Source organism: Brassica oleracea, chromosome C2 (genome assembly GCF_000695525.1).
Source record: "Brassica oleracea var. oleracea cultivar TO1000 chromosome C2, BOL, whole genome shotgun sequence".
Classification (NCBI taxonomy): domain Eukaryota; kingdom Viridiplantae; phylum Streptophyta; class Magnoliopsida; order Brassicales; family Brassicaceae; genus Brassica; species Brassica oleracea.
In genome coordinates, this window is record NC_027749.1 from 41,510,545 (window position 1) to 41,534,603 (window position 24,059).

The 24,059-nt window shown below is 39.9% G+C and overlaps 5 protein-coding genes and 1 long non-coding RNA gene across 9 annotated transcripts; 4 read left to right on the forward strand and 2 right to left on the reverse strand.

The window, feature by feature from the left end:
* Positions 1-2,329: 2,329 nt before the first annotated feature.
* Positions 2,330-11,574, forward strand: LOC106326999 (sister chromatid cohesion protein PDS5 homolog A-like). Of its 2 annotated transcripts, none has more exons than XM_013764990.1 (33): positions 2,330-2,614; positions 3,225-3,428; positions 3,516-3,697; positions 3,814-3,940; positions 4,039-4,257; positions 4,414-4,630; positions 4,704-4,849; positions 4,947-5,092; positions 5,174-5,323; positions 5,430-5,490; positions 5,587-5,778; positions 5,862-6,044; positions 6,124-6,278; positions 6,385-6,511; positions 6,595-6,744; positions 6,852-6,911; positions 7,026-7,162; positions 7,249-7,366; positions 7,465-7,599; positions 7,686-7,882; positions 7,964-8,117; positions 8,272-8,418; positions 8,573-8,659; positions 8,743-9,288; positions 9,387-9,476; positions 9,571-9,650; positions 9,834-9,885; positions 9,969-10,052; positions 10,155-10,192; positions 10,289-10,354; positions 10,478-10,608; positions 10,794-11,122; positions 11,200-11,574. In XM_013764990.1, the coding sequence occupies exons 1-33, from the start codon at positions 2,522-2,524 to the stop codon at positions 11,248-11,250; spliced, it is 4,854 nt and encodes a 1,617-aa protein (XP_013620444.1). In that variant the 5' UTR covers positions 2,330-2,521; the 3' UTR covers positions 11,251-11,574. The 2 variants fall into 2 exon arrangements, with proteins under 2 accessions (XP_013620444.1, XP_013620445.1); XM_013764991.1 differs by having other exon boundaries at positions 5,430-5,478.
* A 519-nt stretch (positions 11,575-12,093) lies between these two features.
* Positions 12,094-13,793, forward strand: LOC106325181 (protein C2-DOMAIN ABA-RELATED 11-like). 2 transcript variants are annotated; one of them, XM_013763204.1, is made up of 4 exons: positions 12,094-12,262; positions 12,876-12,993; positions 13,142-13,237; positions 13,313-13,793. In XM_013763204.1, the coding sequence occupies exons 2-4, from the start codon at positions 12,883-12,885 to the stop codon at positions 13,610-13,612; spliced, it is 507 nt and encodes a 168-aa protein (XP_013618658.1). In that variant the 5' UTR covers positions 12,094-12,262; positions 12,876-12,882; the 3' UTR covers positions 13,613-13,793. The 2 variants fall into 2 exon arrangements, with proteins under 2 accessions (XP_013618658.1, XP_013618659.1); XM_013763205.1 differs by lacking the exon at positions 12,094-12,262 and adding an exon at positions 12,372-12,533.
* A 217-nt stretch (positions 13,794-14,010) lies between these two features.
* On the forward strand, positions 14,011-16,481 carry LOC106320005. Of its 2 annotated transcripts, none has more exons than XR_001265666.1 (3): positions 14,011-14,373; positions 16,163-16,271; positions 16,360-16,481. It is a non-coding gene; the product is annotated as an uncharacterized LOC106320005 (long non-coding RNA). The 2 variants fall into 2 exon arrangements; XR_001265667.1 differs by having other exon boundaries at positions 16,163-16,249.
* A 136-nt stretch (positions 16,482-16,617) lies between these two features.
* On the reverse strand, positions 16,618-19,179 carry LOC106319997 (SEC14 cytosolic factor-like). Its single transcript, XM_013758370.1, has 11 exons — positions 18,808-19,179; positions 18,699-18,727; positions 18,349-18,432; positions 18,203-18,256; positions 18,054-18,131; positions 17,905-17,958; positions 17,755-17,814; positions 17,583-17,678; positions 17,397-17,498; positions 17,239-17,319; positions 16,618-17,155 (listed from the first exon to the last, which is right to left on the reverse strand). Exons 1-11 carry the CDS (start codon positions 18,860-18,862, stop codon positions 16,847-16,849), a joined length of 1,002 nt encoding a protein of 333 aa, XP_013613824.1. The 5' UTR covers positions 18,863-19,179; the 3' UTR covers positions 16,618-16,846.
* A 1,770-nt stretch (positions 19,180-20,949) lies between these two features.
* LOC106324256 (U-box domain-containing protein 37-like) lies at positions 20,950-22,009 on the forward strand (the record flags this gene model as incomplete). The annotated part of the gene is made up of 4 exons (XM_013762256.1): positions 20,950-21,226; positions 21,311-21,429; positions 21,499-21,614; positions 21,697-22,009. Coding segments are annotated over 4 exons (777 nt in total), but the record flags the coding sequence as incomplete, so codon positions are not given.
* A 176-nt stretch (positions 22,010-22,185) lies between these two features.
* On the reverse strand, positions 22,186-23,175 carry LOC106324258 (serine/threonine-protein kinase D6PKL2-like). Its single transcript, XM_013762257.1, has 2 exons — positions 23,162-23,175; positions 22,186-23,050 (listed from the first exon to the last, which is right to left on the reverse strand). Exons 1-2 carry the CDS (start codon positions 23,173-23,175, stop codon positions 22,186-22,188), a joined length of 879 nt encoding a protein of 292 aa, XP_013617711.1.
* Positions 23,176-24,059: the final 884 nt, after the last annotated feature.

Sequence of the window (24,059 nt, forward strand, 5' to 3'; positions counted from 1 at the left end):
GGGGGGGGGGGAGAGATACTGGGATCTTGGGAGGAGATGGCGAAAAGGCTGAGAAGAAGAATTTTGAGTGGTTGAAAGGGTCAGAGGATTCAGTGTATCTTGTGGCTTTATTTAGGGTTGTATCAAGCAGGGAAAATAGGTTAAAAAGGGTAATGGAAGGGGGGAGAGTTACTTGGAGGTCTTTTGAGGGACGATTTGTGTTTAATGGGTGGGGGTCTTTTGGATTGGCTGATAGGGAGGAATGGGGAAGAGTCGTGGTCAGATTTCGAGGAAAAGACAAGGGTGGAGGTTGCAGTGAAGGAGGTTTGATTATCTGAGTTAGTGGTAGATTATGGTATGATGGAGTGGTCAGGAAATAGAATTTCACGAAGATAATTTTCAAAAGTCTGTTGATCTTCAAGGGCAGCCTACAAGGTAGGAATGGTAGCTTCTGCAATTGTTTCAAGCGTAGTATCTATGTCAACTGTAGTGTCAGCAACTGGGGAAGTTTCAATACCGGTAGTAGCTTCGAAATCTGAAGGGGTTGGCTCTTCAGTAGGCTCGGAGGGGGTGACAACAGCCACGGTATTTTCTGTGGAGGAAGATGCCTCTTCCATGGGTCCGGAACCCTCCTCATAAGGCATTTTTGCTCGGGATTGTCTGTTTCTCCACCCAGATTGGGTTTGCTTGAAGGCAATCTTTCATGATGTGTCCCAGCGCCCTGCAGTGAGAGTAGGAAGGAGACATCCAGGGGTATGATACTTCAACCGGAATGATTTCTCCATTGGATCTTTTTAGCTCAATAAGGGCAGGGAGCGGCTTAAAGAGGTCTGCTTCTATTTTTACATGCGCCAGATCCAAATCCGTGAGATTCTTTGTAAACTCATCAGTTTCCTTTGGCTCCCCTATCAGGCCTGCATTGAAGCTAAGCCTCTCAAGACTGCGCAAGTCGGGTGGGAGCCCCCTAAGATAAGCCCATAGAGGAATCGATGTGGGGTTAGATAGCGGAGCTGATTCTGCGATGCTAGTGTTCCAGTTGGACGAACATAGCAGTACCAACGTACCATATCTTTTTCTCTAGTACCTTTGCTCTAATGTAATCATTTGGGATTCTCACCAGAAAGTAGTGAGTTTTTGGGTTTGTTCTGATATCGAGCTTTATTCCTTTTCCCCACATGAAATTGAGAACGCTCTGGAGCGCTTGGTAGGATGGCATTTTGGCGAAGAAGAATCCTTGAATGAAGTCTTTATGGAGCTCAGCTCCTCTTTGAAACACTTCATCAGGAATTGTTACTTGTGGAATACCAGTTTCTGAGTAGGTCAGTGGCGCAAGTCTTTGCAATGTTTTGTTTGCTATCGCCTTAGCTTTTTGCGCATAGGATTAAGGGAGTTGGCGATTATTCTGGGTAGGAGTTTGGTCGGGAGGGGCTTTGGTCTGAGTTGTAGATCGATTGGGGAGCAGAGGCAGTGGGATGCGTTTGTTGTTGGGGGTTTTCGATTTTTGGGGAGAGGGTTTATTGAGGAGGTTTTTGGAGGCTGCAGTGGAAGGAGGAAAGGGAATTGAATTTTTTGGAATATGAAGAGTGAAACCCTTGAATGGGTCATTCACATTGGTAGTAGGAAGTAAATCAGAGTTCACCATAAGAGGGCAATCTGTAGTGGGTGGAGGATCTTGAGCCATAGGGGAGGCACAAGTAGTTTCAGAGCTTGCTTCAACCAAAACTGTAGAAGCAGTTTCGAAGGCTCGAGAAATTTACTTATTTGTCAGTGGAGGGGAAACAATAGTTGACTGCAGGGTAGGGAAATGTTCAGTGGGGGGGTATGGGAGTAGGATCGGGCGGGTCAGGAAGGGGAGACGGAAGACTACCAGCGGTGGTCGGAGGCGGAATCAAGGCGGCGGGGCGGTCGGGGGAGAACCAGAGGTTCTCTTTCTCTTTCTCATTCATATTTTTTTTTTCACGTGTGTCTCTCAGTTTCGTCTGCATCACCTTCTTCCTCCTGATACTCTTCAGAAAGAGCTTCCGTTTTTGACCAGTCTACAAGATCAACTCCAGTTCATTTCCTCTAAGGAATCACAGTAAATAACGATGTTTTCCAGTGCCGGTCGTCTCCAGAGACTTGACTATTATTTCCACAACTTGGTCCACAGTGAGAGTCTAATCTCACAATATGATCTTGCTTAAGAAAGTACAAGGTCACAAAACCACGCAAAACGACGTCGTCGGTTTGAAAGGCCTTATTATTGGGCCTTTTTGGATCCAATAATGAAAGGCTTTGGATGGGGCAAAGAGTAAAAAGAAGAGAAAGTGGAGGGCATAATAAATAAAAACAAGGAAGAGATGAGGGACACAAACCCGTAAGTCAGCAAATCGGCCTGTTGTTTGGAGAGACCGCTCAGATCGGGGATGTGTTCGAAAGAGTGACTGTCTCTGAACACAACAACACAAATAAAGAAACCCCTTTTTCGTTATTCTCCACGGGGTGCTCTGGCTCTAAGAGAAGACCACATCCCCCCGGTTAAGAGTTCTTGGTTCCACTCGTGATGGCTCTGAAGCCAGAGGAGCAGTTGAAGGAGTTCGGATCCAAGCTTGACCCACTTCCTTCCTCCAAAGATTCATTGCTCAAACTCTTCAAGGTGAATTTTTCCTCTCTAATTCTTCAGAAATTTAGCCTCTGGTGACTTCGTTTCTACCAAGTTTGGATTTTTTTCGTTTGGAGGGAGTTTTCAGCTTTAAATTTCTACAAATCTGGTCGATAGAGAAAAGTTTCAGCTTTCTGGGTAATGTTTGCTAATAGAGTTAGGGCTAGCTGACCAGCCCCTTGATATAAATTGATTTTGTAAAATTAGGTCACACATCAAAACTGGGGTCTTGCTCCATTTTAATTGGAAGGTGCATATGAATTGTACGGCCTTTTGCTAACTAGGTTTGCAATTGTTAGAATGTCAAGTTCCTAGGATTGGACTGTTAATTTTCAATGCCTGGTTGTCTTTGAGTTGTGTCTCTGTCGGAATTGAATTGCACTGTCTGTCTTCAGTTGATATTCGATAGAAGCAAGAGTTGCCCTAGTTTTCAGTATGTTATGCCTTCTATTTGATTAAGATGTTTATTTGATTGGTTGGGTTACTTTTGTGAGATACTTGTCTCCTTGTCAAGTAATTCTATTTTCTTGTCTGATGCCATTACTAAATGGTAATGATCTGTGCTAACCCCAGCCTCGTTAACTTGTTGTGTTGCTACATGCAGGAAGCTGCTGTTTGTCTTTCTGAGTTGGAGCAGTCTCCACCAGCGTCAGTGCTGCAGTCCATCCAGCCTTTTCTTGACGCAATTATTAAACCTGAAATTCTCAAGCATCAAGACAAGGATGTGAAGCTTCTAGTTGCGAGTTGTTTTTCTGAGATAACTCGTATCACAGCACCTGAAGCGCCTTACCATGATGACACTATGAGGGTCGGTGTTGTCCTGAATTTCCTCTGGAACCGTGATTACATACATATCCACTGCTGATTTTTCTTTCGTTTCTTAATCTTGTTTCAGGATATATTTCAACTGATTGTGAGTTCCTTCTCTGGGTTGGATGATGTCGGTGGACCATCATTTGGAAGGAGGGTTGTTATTCTCGAAACGGTTGCAAAATACAGGTCATGTATAGTGATGTTGGATCTGGAGTGCGATGAGCTGGTGAAAGAAGTCTTTACTACATTTCTTGATGTTGCTAGGTGGGTTTCACTTTCAACCTAGCCTTAATTCTATCTCAAATACGAGTTATAAATGAGTTTTGTGTTTATCCTCTGGTTCCTTGTATTGACAGATTGTTTTATTTCTGTATATGCAGAGATGACCATCCGGAGGTTGTTGTCTCATCAATGCAAAATATAATGATTGTTCTGTTAGAAGAGAGTGAAGATGTGCAGGAGCAGCTGTTACTAATTCTACTCTCTAGATTGGGCAGAAATAGAAGTGTGAGCATTTCTGACTTCGCTGGCTGATATTATTCTAATTAATGTTTTGTTGCTTTATGTAATAGCAGACCGCTCATTTTCTGGATTTATGATGGCAGGACGTTAGTGACGCGGCGAGAAGACTTGCTATGAAAGTCATAGAGCAGTGTGCGCCAAAAGTTGAATCTGACATAAAACAATTCCTTATCTCTTCATTGTCTGGAGATAGCCGGTTTTCCACCAGTCAAATTGACTGCCATGAGGTTATCTATGATTTGTACCGCTGTGCTCCTCAGTGCCTATCCGGAGTTGCACCCTATCTCACTGGAGAGCTTTTGGTATGTGTTGTTGTTTTGGTCTTCTGCCTCTATTATGGTTGTCAAACACCACCATGACTCTTGAACCATGCATCAGTAATTTTGTATTTTGTTTGAATAGTCACCTTTATCCTTTGGTTGTTTCAACTCCATAATGCGTACTATTAATATGTACAGGCTGATGAATTGGAAACTCGTTTGAAAGTTGTCGGATTGGTCGGAGAGTTGTTTTCCTTGCCTGGACGTGCCATCTCCGAAGAGTTCAGTTCAGTTTTTGTGGAGTTTTTGAAAAGGCTGACTGATAGAGTAGTTGAAGTTAGAATGCTCATCCTTGACCATATTAAGAAGTGTTTGCTCTCAGATCCTTCGAGAGCCGAGGCTTCCCAAATTATATGTAAGTCTTTCCTTATCGCGCCCTTAGTTTTAAATTAGAGCTCACTAATCTTAGTGTGTTAATCCTCTTGTAGCTGCTCTTAGTGACCGGCTCTTGGATTATGATGAGAATATCCGCAAACAAGTCGTTGCTGTTATTTGTGATGTGGCTGCGAGTGCACTGACGTCGATTCCAATTGACACTATAAAGTTGGTTGCTGAAAGGCTCCGAGACAAAGCTGTATGTTTTATGTATCCTGTCTTGATTTCTCAGATAGTTACATGCTAAATAATTAAAGACATTGGAACTTACATTTCTTTTTTTGTTTCTAAATCAGATACTGGTAAAGACATACACAATGGAAAGGTTGACTGAACTATACCGGGTATATTGCTTACGGTGTGCTGAAGGGAAGTTAGGCACTGGCGACTTTGATTGGATTCCTGGAAAAATTTTAAGATGTCTTTATGACAAAGATTTCAGGTATGACATTTTTCAGATATCTAAATATGTTATGAGCATTACCTTCGGCAAATAGATTTTAATATGTTCATTGTGTTGCAGATCAGATACAATTGAATATACTCTCTGCAGTTCATTGTTTCCAAGTGATTTCTCTGTTAGAGATAAAGTTAAGCACTGGATAGACATATTTTCCGGATTTGACAACGTGGAGACAAAAGCTTTAGAGAAAATACTGGAGCAGAGGCAAAGGTGGATTTGTTGATTTTACTTGGCACTTAATACTATTGCATGATCTTTAAAATATATTTTTTGGTATTGGAATTTGACCTTGTAAAATTTTCTTCTTGATCTTTAGGATACAACAAGAAATGCAAAAATACTTGGCATTCAAGCAGCTGCAACAGGTTTGCTTAAATGTGATTAAAGAGTTTTTTTTTCCTTGATTTCCGGTTGAATTTTTTTGTTTCTTTTAATATTCACCAGCTGTAACCTTATGTTCTGTCTGAACGCAGAGTGCTGATGCTCCGGAGATGCAGAAAAAGATCCAATTTGGATTCAGAGTCATGTCACGTGCATTTTCTGATCCCCCAAAGGCTGAGCAGAACTTTTTGGTTCTTGACCAACTGAAAGATGCTAATATCTGGAAGATCTTGAATAATCTACTCGATCCCAACACTAGCATAGTACAAGCGTCAAAGATTCGGGTGAGAATGACGAGAAGCTTGTACTTACATTAAGGTTTACTTTCCATGACCTTATATAGTTTGCTGTTTTAATTTGTGTGCAGGATGATATGCTTAAAATACTTTCTGAAAAGCATAGTCTCTATGAATTTCTCGGCAGTCTCTCCATAAAGTGTTCTTATCTCCTATTCAGTAAGGAATATGTGAAAGAGATGCTGTCAGAAGTCTCTGCTAGAAAGGCTTCTAAAGATAATTTGGGCATTCAATCCTGCATGGACTTCTTAGGGGTAATCACTTACCTGACATCGTTTAATCCTCTAGCTTTACAAAACTAACCACATTGATGCTTGTGCATTGATTTTGTAGCTTCTCGCAAGTTACTGTCCATCACTGTTTGACGGGGCTGAAGAAGAACTGATAGGTTTCCTTAAAGATGATGATGAAATGATAAAGGAATGTACTCTTAAAATTCTGGCGAAGGCAGGTGGTACTATTCGGGAGAATCTCATTGTGTTATCGAGGTGAAAGACTCATCTCCTTGGATATATATGTAAACATTACCAAACATGAGTTCACGTCATTTGTTAGTTTCCTACTTTTTCTGATTTATAATGTTTCCATTTAAAGTTCTGTGGACCTGTTGCTGGAGAGAATCTGTGTAGAAGGTAACCGTAAGCAGGCTAAGTATGCTGTGCAAGCACTAGCATCAATAACAAAGGATGATGGCTTGAAGGCGCTATCTGTTTTGTACAAGGTGGCAGTTCTTCATTGATACTAAGATATTGTTGATATAATTAATTAGCATGTGAAAATTCTGACATGATACTGTACTTGTAGGGACTCGTGGACATGCTGGACGACAAGAGGTATCAGCCAGCTGTTCTACAAAGCCTTGGATGCATAGCGCAGATTGCGATGCCAGTCTTTGAGACTAGAGAAACTGAAATCGTTGAGTTTATTAGAAGCAAAATCCTCAAAACCGAAAGTGTATGTATTACTTATGTTTTGTTTTCTGCAAAAGGTCACTCTGACGTTGATTTGTTTCGCAGTTTTCTTTTCATTTTTTATTGGAAGAAACTTAAACCCCTTTGCAGGAAGCAGTAGATGACGAGAAGTTATCCTGGGATGTCAAAAGTGAAATTTGTCAACTGAAGGTTGGTATATTAATATTAGTTTAAAATAGTTCTTTGCCGCACATTAGTTGATAAAGTAATTACTCTATTGTCCAATTAATTTCAAAATTCTTTTTTTCTTATTTTGTAATATAGATATATGGAATCAAGACATTGGTTAAGAGCTACTTGCCGCTCAAGGATGCTCATCTTCGCACGGGTGTTGATGACCTTCTTATATTACTGAAAAACATTCTTTCCTTTGGGGAAATATCTGAAGAGATAGACTCAAGGTTGGTAAACATCAATGCCAAACATTCTAAGATGTTCTTTTTTTCTCTTTAAAAACTGAAGGCACTCATGCTCAACCTCTCCACAGCGTTGTTGACAAAGCCCATATGAAACTAGCTGCTGCAAAGGCAATCCTCCGCCTTTCTAGACACTGGGACGATAAGATATCGATTGATATCTTCCATTTAACTCTAAAAACCCCTGAGGTACCTTCCTTCATTTTGGTCTTCCATTCGCACCTTCCAGCCTAGCCTACTTTTGATCTTGGTTCTGTTTTAACATTTCTGCTAACCCTCTCCTGTAGATAACATTTCCTATGGCTAAGAAAATATTCCTTGGGAAAGTTCATCAGTATATAAAGGATCGAGTGTTGGAGACAAAGTATGCCTGTTCATTCTTATTCGACATCACTGGATCAAGTGTACTGGTGTCAGAGGAGGTATGTCATCTCCCTTTACTTAAAACATATACGATCTTTCTGACAATGTTATCTAGCTAAACTATTCGTCGGGATTGGCATTACAGGAGAAACAGAACCTGGCTGATGTCATTCAACATTCTTACCAAACAAAAGGGCGGAAAGTCTCTGCTCAGACTGATGCAAATTCGGTTTCTCCCTACCCTCATAGTATCCTACCTTACTTGGTTCACGCACTTGCGCATCATTCTTGTCCTGACGTCGAAAAATGCAAAGATGTGAAGGAATATGAAATGATATATCGGTAATTTTTCGGTTTTACCTACTACTTTTCTGTTTCTTTACTGTAATATTTATACTTACTATTTCCAATCGCTTATTTCAGCCAATTATACTTGATCATTTCTCTGTTACTGCATAAAGAGGAAGACGGGAAGGCTGAAGATACTGACAAAGAACAGGAGTGCGTTCCCACCATTATATCTATCTTCAATAGTATAAAACAGTCGGAAGATGTCACTGATGCAACAAAGTCAAAGGTTTGTAAAAGGTTTCCTTGAGCTTGTTCTGTTAAACAGCTATGTCATGACTATATTTTATAATCATTGTAAGCATGTGGATATGTGTAACCATTTTACTTGGCCCTGTCATGGTGCCATTGGAGCTGACAGTCTCATAATTTTATATTTACAGAACTCACATGCGATCTGTGAGCTCGGGCTGTCAGTAATGAATCAGTTAACTCAGAAAGAGACTGATCTAAAAGGGGAATTCACGCCTGTATCGCTGCCTCCAACACTTTACAAACCTTCTGAAAAAACTGAAGGTGACAACTCTGGGGTAAGAAGCCAAACTTGTTCATGTTTCTGGATATTTGAATGACGAGCTTGGCAATCTGAGCTGGATAGCGTCTTTGCTTTTGTATTTACTCTTGTTAACCTCATATTTTTGTCCTGGTTTGCGTTTGCTAACCCATAACATTTTGTTTCAACAGGTTGGTGAAGAGAAATTGTGGCTAGCTGATGAAACTGTCTTGGCACACTTTAGTTCTCTCAAGTTGGAGAGTCATGCTGATTCATCTGTATATTATCCAACCTTAAAACCTGAGTTGCAATATTCAGTGATTTCTGTATTTAAAAAAAAAAATATATTTCCTTCTTTCAGGTGATACCCCAAGCTTCAGAGCACGAGGGTATGAATGATGACGAAAGTGATGACAATGAAATTCCTCTGGGTAAAATAGTAGAGCGATTGAGAGCTCAGAGAACCAAGAGTAGAGAGGGGGAAAAGAACAAATCTGTTTCAGCTGAAGATGAGAGCGGTAAAACTGATGTCGACGTTTTGAAAATGGTGAGGGAGATAAATCTGGACCACTTGCGCACGGTGGATACATTTGAGTCCAGTAATGGACACACACATTCCCCTGGCAAGAGATCAAACACAGGTGAAACGGATCAGAAGGCTACCAAAAGGAGTGCTGGGGATGGAACATCAGTAGTTTCAGTCCCTAAACGCCGGAGATCTTCTTCTGGCCATAGTCCTTTCAAGTTCTCAAATAGTGGCTCTATAAAAGAGTTGCATGAAGAGAGAGATATGGACTCGAACGATGAAAATTCAAACCGGGAAAAGAGATTAGGAAGCAGGTCTTCCCGAACGAAAAAGAAAATCTTCTCAGAAAATCATAGTGAAGATGGCAACTGCAGTGATAGGGTAAAACTCAAAACTCATCTACAGGATCAAACCGCTCATTTCATTGTACTTCTAGTCCAGTTAATTAATATGCTATTTTTTCTTTTAAACGGAAGCAGAGTAGGTCAGCAGAAAGTGGTGATAGATTGAAGTCTTCCTCTGGATCAATGCAGAACCGGAAAAGAAAAGGCGTCACAGGACTGGCTAAGGTGGCGGATCTTTACCTTCCATTGATGTTTAACAGTGTCACTTTTCTAAATAATGTTTTAAATTATTTATAGCCTTACCTGATTTCTTGTGCAGTGCTCCACAGCAGAAAAGAAAATGGTCACTGATGAGCTAATCGGTTGCAAAATAGATGTTTGGTGGCCTATGGATAAGCGGTAAGCATTTTTCTACTACGTTTCCTTGGACTGAATTTGTAAAAGTGATATCATTATAGTATTCCCTTTGGAGTCATATTTTCTTACGATGAACCCATCTGATGCAATCATTTATTTCCATCAAAATGTGATATTATTCTCTGAGTTTATCTCACCAGAAGTTGCATCTTGTGAAATCAATAGGTTTTATGAAGGCACGGTAAAATCTTATGATTCGACGAAACAGAAACATGTGGTAAGCTTTCAGCAATCTGATTCTTGTCTTTTTTCTTGCGTTAGTTGGTCCATCCAACTTTGTACTCTATCTTGTGATATCAGATACTCTATGAGGATGGAGATGTCGAAGTCCTTCGCCTCGATAAAGAACGATGGGAGCTTGTAGACTCGGGAAAGCCCACAAAGGTTCTAACATTTCCTGCTTTTTGGGCTCTGTTGTCAATCCATCTTCACTACTTCTGCTCGTCTACTTAATTAATATCCTTACACTGTTTCTACATTCTGCAGAAGACCAAGACATCAAAGCGAAGTTCTAATAAGAAAGGGTAAGACATACTCTTCATTTTAGGATGATGTATCTTCTTGTAGTCCATTCAATCTCGTTTTGTTCAGCAATCTTGTTTTTTGTTTGTTTCTTTTAGATCTTCTGGAAGTAAGCATAAGAATTCAGATGCCTTGCGAAGGGATGAAGACCCTATTCCTACCACGTAAGTGAAATGTTGTCATTATAAGTCTAGATGCGATCTCATTCTTCAGCTGTTTGGTTATACTTTTGCGTTTGTCTTTGTGTTTGTGTTAATCCTTTTGTTTCTTTTTTCCTGACTGTGTAGGCCAAAAGGGAAAAGAACCCCAAAGAAATACATAAGGCATAAGCACCCGGAAGGAACACCAGGAAGTCCCTCTTTAGAATATGAGAAGCTAGAGAGCAGAACCAAGAAAAACCGATCCATTGCCATTCCAGGTAAGTTCCATTTGACTTACTTCTTCCAATGTTATGTCCAATTTTGTTTGTTCCCCACAGTTTCTAAATCCTTTAACTTATGCCCTTTCATGCACGTATACATACGGAAACAGTGTTAGATGATCTTATTGCACAAGCAATTTTTTGTTTGTTTCTGATTTTCATTGTTTATTGGAATAATTCAGTCGGTGAAGCTGCTGAAGAAACAAATGAAAAGAAGATGGAATCAACCACAGAGCTGATGACAGAGGATCAGGAATATGGTAAGGAGGCTGGCGAAGAGAAATCAGAGTCCGAAGGAAAGTTGTCGAAAGAAGGCGAGGATGATGATGAGGAGAAAGTTGATTTAAAGGAGGCAAAAGCAGAGTCGAGTGGAAACCCTGAGGGGAAAGAAACTGATGTTGACAACTCAGATTCTGAGAAGAAACAAGAAAACAGTGATATGGAGACAGAAGCTGAAGCTGAAGCTGAAGATGATGCCGGGGATGCTGACGCTTCTGACAATGAGACTCTTGTAACCTACCTTTCTCTTAAAACTAACAGGTAGCCTACCTTTCCCCATATAACATAGTGTTCTTAATGCATGTGCAGGGAGCGTGGAGAAGCAAAGTGGTTAAGTCAAGCTCCAAGAAAGCAGCATAGGTGTGTCCTATGCCATTATGTAGAAGAAATACAGGGAATAGAATTTGCGGTGTTTGTCCCCAAGTATTGGTGGTTACTGCATTGATGTGGTGTATATGTGAGATTTGTAGGGTTAGTGATACATACTTGTTCTTTCTAACCACCATGATGGAATGAATGAATAATAGGCAAAAAACCAGCTCCTCTTAGACACCTTTATGTGCTCATGTATTGTAGTATCTATATGTGTGTTTATTTGTAGGGTTGTTTCATGTTTTTCTGTAATACTTGACCACTCCCTTATTACATTCCTAAACCCCAAAGTGCTCTCCCTTTTGAACTCAACTACTTGGCCACTTTCTTCTTCTACCTCTCCACTATTGTTGGTCCTAGATCATCTTTATGTCTACTCTGATTTATCGTTTCAGGTTTCGTTTTCTTTTTCAACATGTGAGTATTAGACAAGTAACAGTTTTACATAATGTAAAGAACGGACACAATAGAAAGGAGGAGCTTCTTTTTGCACTTAACAATGAAAAAGAAAGTTATGGTGATACCCCTGGGCCCTCACTGTGTGTTGGAGCTTTACAGATTAGACTGAGTCAAAGCGTGTCAGAGACCATTCCTGGTTCAAGCAGATGAGCAATTTTATAAATAAAAAATGGTTTTACTTTTACCCATACCTTGAACGTTGAACACAAAAAGAACTTACGGTTGTAATTAATTTATATGATAATTAGGTTCACCAAATCTCTCCAGTAATTAATTGAACTAGCTACGTTCTCCAAAAATCAAAACTTTATGCTCACGCTTTTTGGTCAAACATTCTTTAGCAACTTTGAGACTCGAGACCATCGAACTTGTCTTTATGACACAGCGTCTCTTTTCATTTAATAAATAAAAACAAATGTTACTGTAATTTGCATCATCCTCCCTCCTCTCAGCTCCATATCTAACGAAGCAAACTAGAGAAGCTGCGTCAATCTCAAGAAGAGCAAGGAACCCTCCTTTTGTATCTTTTCTTTCCAAACTGGTAAGTTTGTTCTCGTAATCTTGTGTTTCCTGGCTGTTAAAAAGCTGTGTGTCTTTTTGTCCTTTACCGTTTCTTATATACAGTAAGTTTGCAACTTTCTCAGTGAAACTTCCTTTTCAGTTAGTACCATTCTTCGCTGCTTCACTCATTCTTTATGGTTCCACTTTCTTTTACTTTCTTTTGGTTTGGTAGACTCGAGTTTCTCTGTTTACAAAGTTTGAGCCTTTGTTAATCCTCTGTGTTTCTTGATCAAGTTCTGGTTGCGATCTAGGTATCTATCTTCCTCTTGCATACTCACTAGATAGATATACCTGTAGATTAGCGGCATTTGATCTCTCTTGGTTGCTTGAAATCCACTACTAGTGTTGTTTATGGACCAAGTCCAAGTGTGAATCTTTCTATATCTTTCCTAGAGTTTGTTTTTGTGTATCAAGAAGCTGAACCAACGGAGTGATGTTTTTAATGTTTCCTTGGGAGTTTATTTCGGATTACTCGTGATTCTGGTTGTCTTATTCAATTGATTGTCTAATAAAGACATTTTCTTTATCTCTGTTTTGTCACGAGTGTGTGAAAATGCTTAGTTCTTCTAATGCTGGTAGCTTGTGTTTGTAAGGTCTGAGATGGTCGAGCCACTAGGACAGCTCCAGGTGACTGTTATTAGAGGAAAGAAACTGGCGATCCGAGACTTCAAGTCAAGTGATCCTTACGTGATAGTCAAGTTGGGAAATGAGGTAAGTTTAGTGATGTGATTATAACCATATTCAATGCTCACTGTCCTTAGTGGTTACAACTACAGTTTGTTTTTCAGAAGTGTTGTTTTACTTTATGATGCTGCCATTAGCTGATGTGATGTTGTTTTACTGTCTTGATAAAAAACAGTCAGCCAAGACCAAAGTGATCAACAATTGCTTGAACCCTGTATGGGATGAGGAACTGAGCTTTACACTCAAAGATCCTGCAGCAGTTCTCTCATTGGTATGCTTCATTATTTTCCTTTTGTGACCATGATGATGATGATGATGATGATGATGATGTTGATGTGGTTTTCAGGAAGTGTTTGACAAAGATAGGTTCAAGGCAGATGACAAGATGGGTCATGCCACTCTCAGCCTTCAACCACTCATCTCAGTAGCCAGACTAAGGCATATAGTGCACGTCTCCTCTGGCGAGACAACTCTTAGGAAAGTGTTACCGGATTCAGACAACTGCTTATCTCGTGAGAGCACAATCAGTTGCATAGACGGAGAGGTGGTGCAGAGCGTGTGGCTGAAGCTGTGCGCTGTTGAATCGGGTGAGATTGAGTTGAAGATCAAGCTGATTGATCCTCCTCGTGGAACAAAGGATCATTAGGGATTAATGAATCCAGATGTGTTGTGGTATGTTAGTTTGTAGCAAGCAATCCCTTTGTATTAGTTAAATTGCAACATGTATGGTCTTTTGTGAAACAGCTTTTAAGACTTTAAAGCTTTGACCTTTGCGCCTTGTGGTAACTCACTCACCAGCTAATAAATCTTGTAACCGTGTTTACCAATCTATGAATACATTAGACAACTTCATTGTCTGAATGGTAACTACAGGAAAAAAAACTAACATCAATATCCTATTCTCACGTTTCTTCTTTCCTTAACAAAATCTTCCAAAGAAAGGGACAAAATCAATCACGCAAACTGACATTGATCCGACGTGTAACACTTGTTCTTTTATCTCTCTTTTGTTTTGTCAACTATGAACTATTCTCTTACACGTTTCCTCGTAATCATCGAAACAAAAGCCTGATCGTCCTTATCTGCCACCAAACGGATAGGTTGATGAGTTTTACACCTCTGCACAGAACCCAAAGCTGTGATCTTTATATGAAGGTAGTATAGTTGTACTCTTTTTCTCTCTTGATTCAGGCAAATTTGCATCATCTTACTGGTGCACACTCCACTGTATAGCTGCACTTAGAAGAGCAAACATTGATCCGGCTGTTGTGGAAGAGGTCTTCTTTTGAAATGTCTTAACCGCCAATCTTGGGCAAGCACCAGCAAGACAGGCTGCACTTGGAGCTGGGATTCCCTATTCAGTTGTCTGCACCACTGTCAACAAAGTCTATGCTTCAGGAATGAAAGGTTACCTTTCATTAACAACCCTTCTTCTACTCTTGATGGATCACTGAAACCTTAGCTGTACACACATTACTGCTTTTACTTCAGCTGTAATGCTAGCGGCTCAAAGCATCCAGCTCGGTTTGAATGATGTTGTTGTGGCTGGTGGAAATGGAGAGTATGGGCTGTTCGTTTCTTCATCCGGATGAGCCATCTGGATGGAGATGAGAGTTTTGTCCGTTTTTCCATCCGGATGAGCCATCTGGATAACTCCTTGATCACGTCATGTGTCATACACCCAACATTTGATTTTTTGTGTCTAAAATTCCACCCAAGATTGTTTAAATAGAACTGAAAAGGTATGAGTGGCAAAGTACACAATCTTTCAAAAGTGATCGTCTGGAGAGTGATGCGGGAATCAATCAAAGCCTATAGCGACGAGTGCGGAGTGCACTTAGTGAGGAGGGGCTCGAAGGATATGTTGGTCGAGATGATGACACATGGGTTGAGCCAAGTCCTCAAGAGAAGTTGGTCGAGGGGTATATCGACGGGTGCGTCATATCATGATGCAATACTGTAATGTATTCCGTTGCGGCAGGGGCTATATTATGATTACACAAGAATAAGCAGACGGGTGTGTGGTGGAAGTCTTTATATCTAAGCATCTGTGTTTTAGCTTAGTATGCTATCAAGCAGGGGAGAAGATGTGACGTTCTGGTCCAAAGAGTGCATATCTCATAGGGAGGGGGGTGGGAAAGCATGGTGTGATAGACGTCCTGATGTAGTTGGTGCATATCTCGTGGGGAGAAAAGCATATCTACTATGAAGATCTAGATGGTGCACATCTCGTGGGAAAAAAAAACATATCTAGTGTGGAAGTTTCCAGTTGAGGAAACATGGTTGTTGAACTAGAAGGAAGTTGTGCTTGATCGGCACACAAAGCTAAAAGAGGGAGATTGAAGATGCAATCAAGAGCTTGTAGATGTCAATAGTTGACGAAGTTGGCGATGAAGTCATTGATGATGGATGCATTAGTCGTTACTACATAAGGCATGCAGAGTGGTGGGTTACCATGTGGATGCAAGATGCTGAGATGAAGAATGATAAGCATGTGGTTTATGCCTTGACAAAGTCGCTGACGCAGGTGGTATCAGACAGTGTCCAGTAAGCATGCGGAGTGGTAGGGACCACGTGGATGCAAAATGCTGAGTTGGAGTAGGTTAAACTTGAGGAGCAAGTTTATACCGTGGAGATAAGACAAGTGAATAAACTTGAGGATCAAGTTTATGCCTTGGAGAAATGGAATAAGTATAATTTTTAAAAGAAAGTTATACTTATTAATATGGAAGTTGTCCATATCCATAGTTCCTTTGACAAGGGTTTTGGGAACGTATGAGATCACTATAAAATAATAAAATAGCAAGGTGTCGATGAGGAATCAACAAGACTCTCGAAGCTGATTATTATAGGAAGGGTGAAAATCCCTTGGAGGAGTTCTTGGTGTCGTTCTGAGTCAGAGGCTGACGTAGCAGGTGACAAAGAGACAGAAGCTAGGTAGCTTAGAAATCTTTCAGTAGCAATTGTTAGTGTGTTAACAATTCGTGTGAAACTGTTTAAGCAATTCTTGTAAAGATTGTTTATAGTGATTTCTAATATAGCAAAAAGTGCTTGCTGAATATCCATTGTCTCTTGATTATCTGCTTCCGTACTATATTGTGTTGCTTCTTGCACTTATACTAAGAGCTGGCAACAATGTTGTTTAACTGAACTGAATCCCCGATGAAAAAAATGTGGTTGAATCCTTGTGATTCAGGTGTTAGAGAGCAAAGAAGGGAAAGTATGGAGTGGCATCAGTATGCAACCGAGGAGGAGGAGCATCAGCGCTTGTTCTTGAGTTCATGTAAGCTTCTTCTTTAACTCTGGTAAGCGTAGCATCTAGAACAAGCAAGAGATGACATGTCAATTAAAGTTTCCCAATACATACTCTTCAACTTGTTGACGTGTTGCAAGGTCGGAGAAGACAATAGGGTATTCAGCACTCTGAAGCCAATAGATGTTGTTACAGAACGCAAAGCGTGACTATGCGGTTAATATTCCGTCTCATGAGACTGCTTAACTTTGAATTTGAGAGAGATGCAATTAAAGTGGGTTAGAAATCAAATTAATATTGATATACTCTATTGTATCTTGTTGAAGCCAGTGATGTTTTACCTTTACCCACAACTCTATGAAAGAGTGATATCATAGACTAGCACTCACTCAGATTGCTTAGGGAGTTTGAGAAGTGGATTTCTTCGGCCTCTGTTTTACATTTTACAAAAACACAAAATAAATTTGGTACAAATGTCTATCCAAAGGCTCAAATAACACTATACATGAAGCTATGAGAACATTTATTTTATTTTCTTCACTTTAGAGCTGCATGGCTAGGGAGATTTGACATAGCTCACTCATCTGATCTGCTAGCACTGAAAGGAGTTCCCTCAGAGGCATCATCCTACAGTGTTTCATGGACATCCTTTCTGTCATAAGCAGGCTGGCATAGACCATTGCAGTTCTCAAACTTGTGCAGTTCCGATTCAATGGTTTTGGCTATCTCAGCTTCAGGCTCAGGAAGCCCAACGTGGAATGATCCTTGCTTTGCAGGTTCTGCGTGTCCCTGGGTCTCATAATGGTGCTTCACATAGTTGTACAGCTGTTGATGGAAGGGATGATCAAAAGAAAAACAGTCTACGCCCTCAGTGTGGTGAGACGACCCAGAGCTTCCTCTTCTACAGAAATGTGGGAGGGATGTGATGTCCATAATCTATAAAGAAGCAACAAAAATATTTAGAAAACTTTGCATTTCACACCAAGACCATAAGGAAGCATATGCACATATATACATACCTTCAATAATTCATCCCTTCCGCAACCAGATAACACATGAACCTTCTTCCTCGTCCTCTCTTGTAAAAGAGGTTTTACAACCTGTTTGTTTGAAAATAAAAGACACACATTCACAAGCTAAGTAGCTAACACCCTGAGTTACAAACAAGAAGGCTTACCTTCCAACAGGCGGAAAATATATATGGAGCGTTCACAACATAGTACGTGTTTGTCTTCTCTGGATAGTTCAGATCATCTATGGTTGATATGATAGTCACTAACTGCATCAAAATGTTAACACAAAGAAAGGTATGAAGATGAATTCAAGAACTTATTATATAACTTGGTGGTATCATTATTCATACCTTAATTTGGCTCAACGCTGAAAGTTTTAACCCTGTCATGTCTAGAACCTTGACGCAGGTGGTGATTGGCCGCCCGTTCTTCTTAGACATAGAAGGCTGTAACAGAGTTTTACACATTACAGCAAGAAAAAAACCGTTAAAAGAAAAGTTTAGCCAATTACTATGTACTTACCAGTAATACACGGTCTCTGTATTCATTGATTTGGATGTGGGATTGGACATAGTAGTGAACCTGTATGTGGAAAAAGAGAAGCACATTCATTATTTTGGTTTGTCACTTGATCTTGCGAAAACTAGGACAAAACAATGAAGCACATCTTACAGAAGCTTTGTCGAATGTGCTGAGGCCAACACCAATAGCAAAGACAGGCAAGCCCTAAACAATTAAGGTAACAACATCAAGTAAGAGTTAAGAAGAGATTTGTTTTGCTCAGAAAGAAGGCAATGAGGAATCCAATGGGTGGGGGGTACCTCTCTCGTGTAACCTGACATTCCTATGAGCTGAGAGTCCCGTACGCAACTATACAACTCACTAGGCACAATGGGTTTCTGCGGAAGCCAAAAAAACATGATCTAATGCCACACAACACAAAGCAAGGATAAGGAGATGAATGACTCACAGATAGTATACTGTCAATTTCATTATTAACCCTCCAACGTAAACATTCAACCAGCTGAAAATGAATTACGTACACAGAAACGCTGAAACCAAGACACACACTCAAAGAAACCAGATAATGAAGTGTTTGGGAGATATAAAACATACCATTGTATGAGCTTTGCTTACGTTCCAATCTCGTGCCTTCAGAAAACGACTCAAATGCTCCCTCCGGTATCCCTGATGGACACTCTGCAGATTCACAAATAAGTTTCTTTTTACTTGACTTCAGTTTCAGAAACAACAAGAATAAGAACCGGAGCATGAATGCAACAACTCTAGCTCAATCTCACGCCTAGAAAAAAATCTTAAGGGATCAACTTCAACCACTATTACAAAAAAAACCAATCACAGATCCAATGCGCCAGTATAAATGATGCAAATGCGGATCTAATCTTTAGAATCTGTTGAATGGGGGTTGACCCATTTTCAAGGAAAGAGACAAAAACAGAACATACCTCAAATGTTTTCTTCAATGGCTCCTCAACTGGTACAAATTATTACCCAATTTAGTAATTACTAATAAGAGCAGAAAGGGAAAGAGGTAAAAGAGGGAAAAGGTAAGACCTTGATCTATGAGCTCAAGGAATTCATCAATGGCTTCTTCTGAGACGACCCCCATTGTTTTTGCTCACTTCCACTGCAACCAGACAGAGTTTCCAAGATCGGCTCTTTTTTTGTCTTCCTTTTGGTCACTTTGCACCAAACTCATGAGGAGTCCATCATTAAAGGTCAAAGAGGTGGTAGGAGAGACAGACAACTCCCAACATAAATATACACCTTTTAAAACACAACGAGTGTATTAAACTCCTCCTAACTTAAAGAGCAGAACTACTTTGATAAAGACTTTGTCTTTTTTTAGATTATCAGAGTTGTATTAATATGAACTCGTAGCGGATTGGTGAGCCTTGTCTTTTATTGGTAAAAGCAAAGATCAAAACGATGGGAGGTAAAGAAATGGTGTATTCAAAGTTATCTCCTTTTTCTGAGTCAACTATATTTAAAGTTGTCTTCTTTATAAACGTTTTAGTTACTTTTTTCATTTGTTAATACTTTATACTATCAAAAAGAAAGTTTAGGGGGTGGAGATAGCATGAATGGGGTTGCTTTAGTTTATATGTTAATCAAGGGTCAGTTTCCTTGTATGGCAAAACAATGCCAAACTCTAGGCCTGGGCATAAAATCCGGAATCCGAAATCCGAACCGAACCCGAACCGAAAAACCCGATCCGTTATCCGACCCGAAACGTAAAAATACCCGAACGGGTTTTGTAGGGTGGTACAAAAAATATCTGAACCCGAAGTATTATTAACCGAACCCGAACGGGTAACCCGAAAAATCCGAAATTAATAGTCAATATAAATATTTTGAAATATATATAAGTATTCCAATTATTAAATTCAATATTTGTGGTAATATTATATATAATAATAAATATTAAAATTCTAATAAATGCTTTAAGTACACAATTAGTTATAAATAAGTATTTTATAATCTGTTCATTGAAATAAAAAGTCTACGCTCTATAAGGCAATACATATTTTTTACAAATGATGTTTGTTTTTATGCTTGATTTAACATTTTATTGTTATTTTATCAATTTTATATATGATAGATTAATTTTTATTTAATTTAGATGTTTTTCTTTATGTTTTACTTTAAAAAATTTGTTTTTTACTTTGGTTATATCCGAACCGAATCGATATAACCCGAATCCGTATGATATATGATTACTTTATGGGTTTTATGATGCAATACAATTTTGAACCGAACCCGAAGTGTTATTATCCGAACCCGATCCGTACTAATAAAATTTTAGTATGGGACTTAGAAGCATAAACCCGAAAATCCGAAAACCCGAAAAACCCGATCCGAATGCCAATGGGTACCCGAACGCCCAGGCCTACCTATCTCACACACACAAAAAAGAGATATTTCTTGTGATTTGCTAACCAAAAGCCAAGAATAAAGAGACAACCAACTTTAGCCTTCGGCTCTAACTTTGCATTGCTTTCTTCATCCATAAAGTGTGTGTTAGACACTGAATGTGACTGCGAGTTATGAATCATGGGCTGAGAGAAACACATAGGTGGTGGGTCACTTCTCTCCAGATTTATGTTTGGGCCTAGGCTATAAAAAACAAGTACAAAACTGGTCAAACATTGCCGAAACTTAACGATATTTGGGTCAAAATGATCTTCAAGGGCTGAACTTTCAAGCCTAACATAAAACATGGGAATGATTCCTAGAGAGAAAGCATCAAAGTTCAATAGCTGCTGTTAATGTATAAGGTTTGCATCTTTCTTGTTTGTAACTGCTAAGAAAGTTATGTGTTTTGACTTCGGATTATTATATATAAAGATTCCTGCTGTGGATTCGGATATTCGTGCAGCAGTTGCCAATAAACAATGAACAAAGTACGTTGACCCATACACAATTTCAAATTCTTGACCAAGATAAACTATTTTTCTAAGCTTGGATGATGCAAATTTAGTTAAAGAAATAGTTTCCAAACACATACGTGTTGATAAAACTTGTAATATGGAACTTGTCATGCTATGTAAAAGGTACAATGTTTTGAAAACTTCAGGTTTTCACAAAACTCAAAACGGCAAAATAATAATCAAGTGGTACATTCCACAAAACACATGTAAGATTGCATATAAATTAAAGGAAAGTCAGAAGGTTTTAAGCAAAACCAAGAGGTAAAAAGTCAACGACAAGAAGATGAACAATGAGATAGAAGAGGAGGGACAAGAAGATGGAAGGAGAGGAGGGCTGGAGACGGTGAGAGAGATTCAGTTTGAAGGGAGCAACAGTGGAACAGTGTCCATGAACGGCGAGGACAACGTGTATGTTGGAGTTGGTAAAGGAGACTCTAGCATGGAGGCATTACGTTGGGCTCTTGACAATCTCATCACTTCTACTTCTACTCTTCTTTACCTCATCCATGTCTTCCCTGAGACTCGCTCCATCCCTTATCCTTGTCTGTATATGTTCTCCTCTTATCTTGTGATGAAACCAACTGTGTGTTTGAACTCAAGTGTATGTATGTATGATCTTTGTGTAGTGGGGAGGCTGACGAGGGAGCAAGCGAGTCAAGAACAACTTGAAACCTTTATGTCTCAGGAAAGAGAGAAGAGAAGAACTCTGTTGAACAAGTTCATTCATGCCTGCTCTGCTTCTAAGGTCCCAACTCTTTCTCTCTTGGTATTTGATTAAGAGTGTATCAAGATAGTGAAGTAATGCAAAATACAGGTGAAGGTGGAGACAATACTGGTGGAGAGTGACTCGGTGGCAAAGGCTTTACAAGACCTCATCACTATTCTTCACATTAAAAAGCTCGTTCTTGGGATCGACAAGTCTAATGCAAGGTATCTATATATACAAGATCATTAGCCACTATTCTTTTAGTTGTCAGATGACAGGACAGTCCTCTCTGTCTGTTTATTGTAGGAAAGCAAATTCGACAAGAGGAAACAGTGTTCCTGAACTGATAATGAGGAGCACTGCAGCAGAACTGTGCGAGGTTAAGGTGATATGCCAAGGAAAAGAGATAAAGATGGAGGAGACAGTGATGGAGAGAGTCCCCTCCAAGTCCCCAAAAGTGCAGGAGAGAACTCCCTCCAAGTCTCCAAAACAGCAGCGGCTGAAGAAAGATCAATCCAATGACCCTTTTGCTTGCATTTGCTTTTTTAGTAAGCCCAAAACTAACAGTTAATGGAATGAGAGACAATGGAAGATTATATATTTGTGATGTTTTGAGTTTGGTTGAATAGAGGGAAACACAAAGTAAATACTAACTGAGGTAACTAAAGCACAGAGAAAACAAACATACAATTTCATGAGAATCTATGTAAAGAGGCAAACAAACTTGATCATCATCTTTCACAACATTAACTTTAAAGTAAGAATAGGAGTATCATCATATCTCGAACCTTAATGCTAGAAGAAATCAAATTCCAAATAGTTATCAGAGCCTTTCTCAGCATTCAGAACCAAACCTGCTGCTGTCTTCTGGCTAGATGGTGCCTCTGCAACATTAACAGGTCCACTCTCCAGCTCAACTGGCTTTGGGATCTCTGGTGGAGTGGCACAACGAATCAAAGCCCAGTTCACACCTTCGAAGAATGGGTGCTGCTTAACCTCAGTGGCTCCTCTTTTGAACCCCAGACGCTGCTGGGGCTCCTTCATGAGCAGGCCTTTGATGAGGTCTCTCGCTGCAAAGCTCACCGCGGGTGTTTCCGGGAACCGTAGAGGCTGACCCACCAAATTGAACAGTGTCTGTCTGTTTCCTGAGCCTTTGAAAGGCGTTCTCCCAAAGAGAAGCTCGTAGAGGAATATTCCAAAAGTCCACCAATCCACTGCACTCCCATGCCCTTCTCCTTTGATAATCTCCGGGGCCAAGTGCTCGTGCGTGCCCACGAACGACATGGACCGCGCATCCGTTGGCTCGGCTACCAGCTCTGGCCATGGCCTAACTTGATTTGCTGTGTCATTCTTGGATTTACGTTCCTTTTTAGACTTGCTTGAGAACAGACGTGGAGAGAAGCAAGTGGTGGTGACGGTGCAAGACGGTTGGATGCAAGAGGGCTCAATGCAGTAAACGTTTTTGCGTAACGGATCGGACTCAATGGCAGCAGATTTCACTAGTGTTGGGCTGACAAGACATCGGAGTGAGAGGTCAAAGTCAGAGAGCATTATATGTCCGTCTTCTCGAACTAGAACGTTTTCAGGCTTAAGATCACGGTACACAATCCCCAGCATGTGTACGTATTCAATAGCTAGCAATGACTCTGCTATGTAAAACCTGTCACACATTCAAAACAAAACATCTAGTCAGCTTAGAGTAAGAGTTAGAGTAAATGGCTTGATCCTAGTATGTTTTCTTTTAGGCATGCAATTTTTAACCGAACCAAACCTGCCGAACCCCATACAGAACCAAAATTTTGGTTAGTTCGGTTAGATTCGGTACGTTTTATAAAAAAAAGCTGCCGAACCCCAGACCGAACCATCTCTTTGTATCTTTCAAGAGATGTACTACACGACTTGGCTCATTACTTGATTCAAGTTGCACATATCACTCTTGTAGATTTTACGATTTGGTGCACCTGATTGTTTTTCTATGGTTAGCTTTCACATTGATGTACCTTTATCAATCCTGAGGGATTTCAACATTTATCCTGCAAGACGTGTACCCTTTTTTCCTTCTTTTGTTAAGCATTTTTTCACTGTTTACTGGCTCTTAGGGAGGGGTTTATACATTCGTTCAAGCGAAACATGTACCTCACATCAAGCAGATCTTTTCCACAATGTTCTCAGACTACAACATAATCTGAATTATATGTACACCGTAAACCAACACTTGCACTATCGTCTGCACAAATTGATTCAATGGTCAAGGTTACACACTCCAGTTGCATTTCAGATTGGCACTAATGCACTTCTCCTCTTTACCCCAACGTCTGAAACCAATCAAAAGGTTTACAAAATGTTGAAACACGTTTACAAAATGTTGGACGGTGATTACGGCTTGGACGGTGGCCGTAAATGGAAATGAGTTTATCAACTCTTGTAGGCACCTACCAATCCTCATAATCTCTATAAATACCAAGCCATGCCATCACCTCACATTCATCACAAAATCAAAATCACAAAGAGAAGTGAAGAAGAAGAACGTGAGAGAGAGGAAAAAAAAAAAAAAAATTATAATCTCTTACGGGTATTTGGGATCGGGTTGAGAGAAAATTATTTAGAGAGTTTGGGTATTTTCTCCTATTATAACGAGAAAATTATTAATCGATTTCTCCGTTATAATT

What these genes read in the sequence shown, in the direction of transcription:
- LOC106326999 (XM_013764990.1), top strand. Translation starts at nt 2,522, where the DNA reads ATGGCTCTGAAGCCAGAGGAGCAGTTGAAGGAGTTCGGATCCAAGCTT. An exon ending in CTTTATGACAAAGATTTCAG is followed by an intron (nt 5,093 to 5,173) that starts GTATGACATTTT and finishes ATTGTGTTGCAG; the next exon opens with ATCAGATACAATTGAATATA. An exon ending in TACAAGCGTCAAAGATTCGG is followed by an intron (nt 5,779 to 5,861) that starts GTGAGAATGACG and finishes ATTTGTGTGCAG; the next exon opens with GATGATATGCTTAAAATACT.
- LOC106325181 (XM_013763204.1), top strand. Translation starts at nt 12,883, where the DNA reads ATGGTCGAGCCACTAGGACAGCTCCAGGTGACTGTTATTAGAGGAAAG. An exon ending in TAGTCAAGTTGGGAAATGAG is followed by an intron (nt 12,994 to 13,141) that starts GTAAGTTTAGTG and finishes GATAAAAAACAG; the next exon opens with TCAGCCAAGACCAAAGTGAT. An exon ending in CTGCAGCAGTTCTCTCATTG is followed by an intron (nt 13,238 to 13,312) that starts GTATGCTTCATT and finishes TGTGGTTTTCAG; the next exon opens with GAAGTGTTTGACAAAGATAG.
- LOC106319997 (XM_013758370.1), bottom strand. Translation starts at nt 18,862, where the DNA reads ATGGGGGTCGTCTCAGAAGAAGCCATTGATGAATTCCTTGAGCTCATA. An exon ending in GCACATTCGACAAAGCTTCT is followed by an intron (nt 17,815 to 17,904) that starts GTAAGATGTGCT and finishes TTCCACATACAG; the next exon opens with GTTCACTACTATGTCCAATC. An exon ending in CAGCGTTGAGCCAAATTAAG is followed by an intron (nt 17,499 to 17,582) that starts GTATGAATAATG and finishes ATTTTGATGCAG; the next exon opens with TTAGTGACTATCATATCAAC.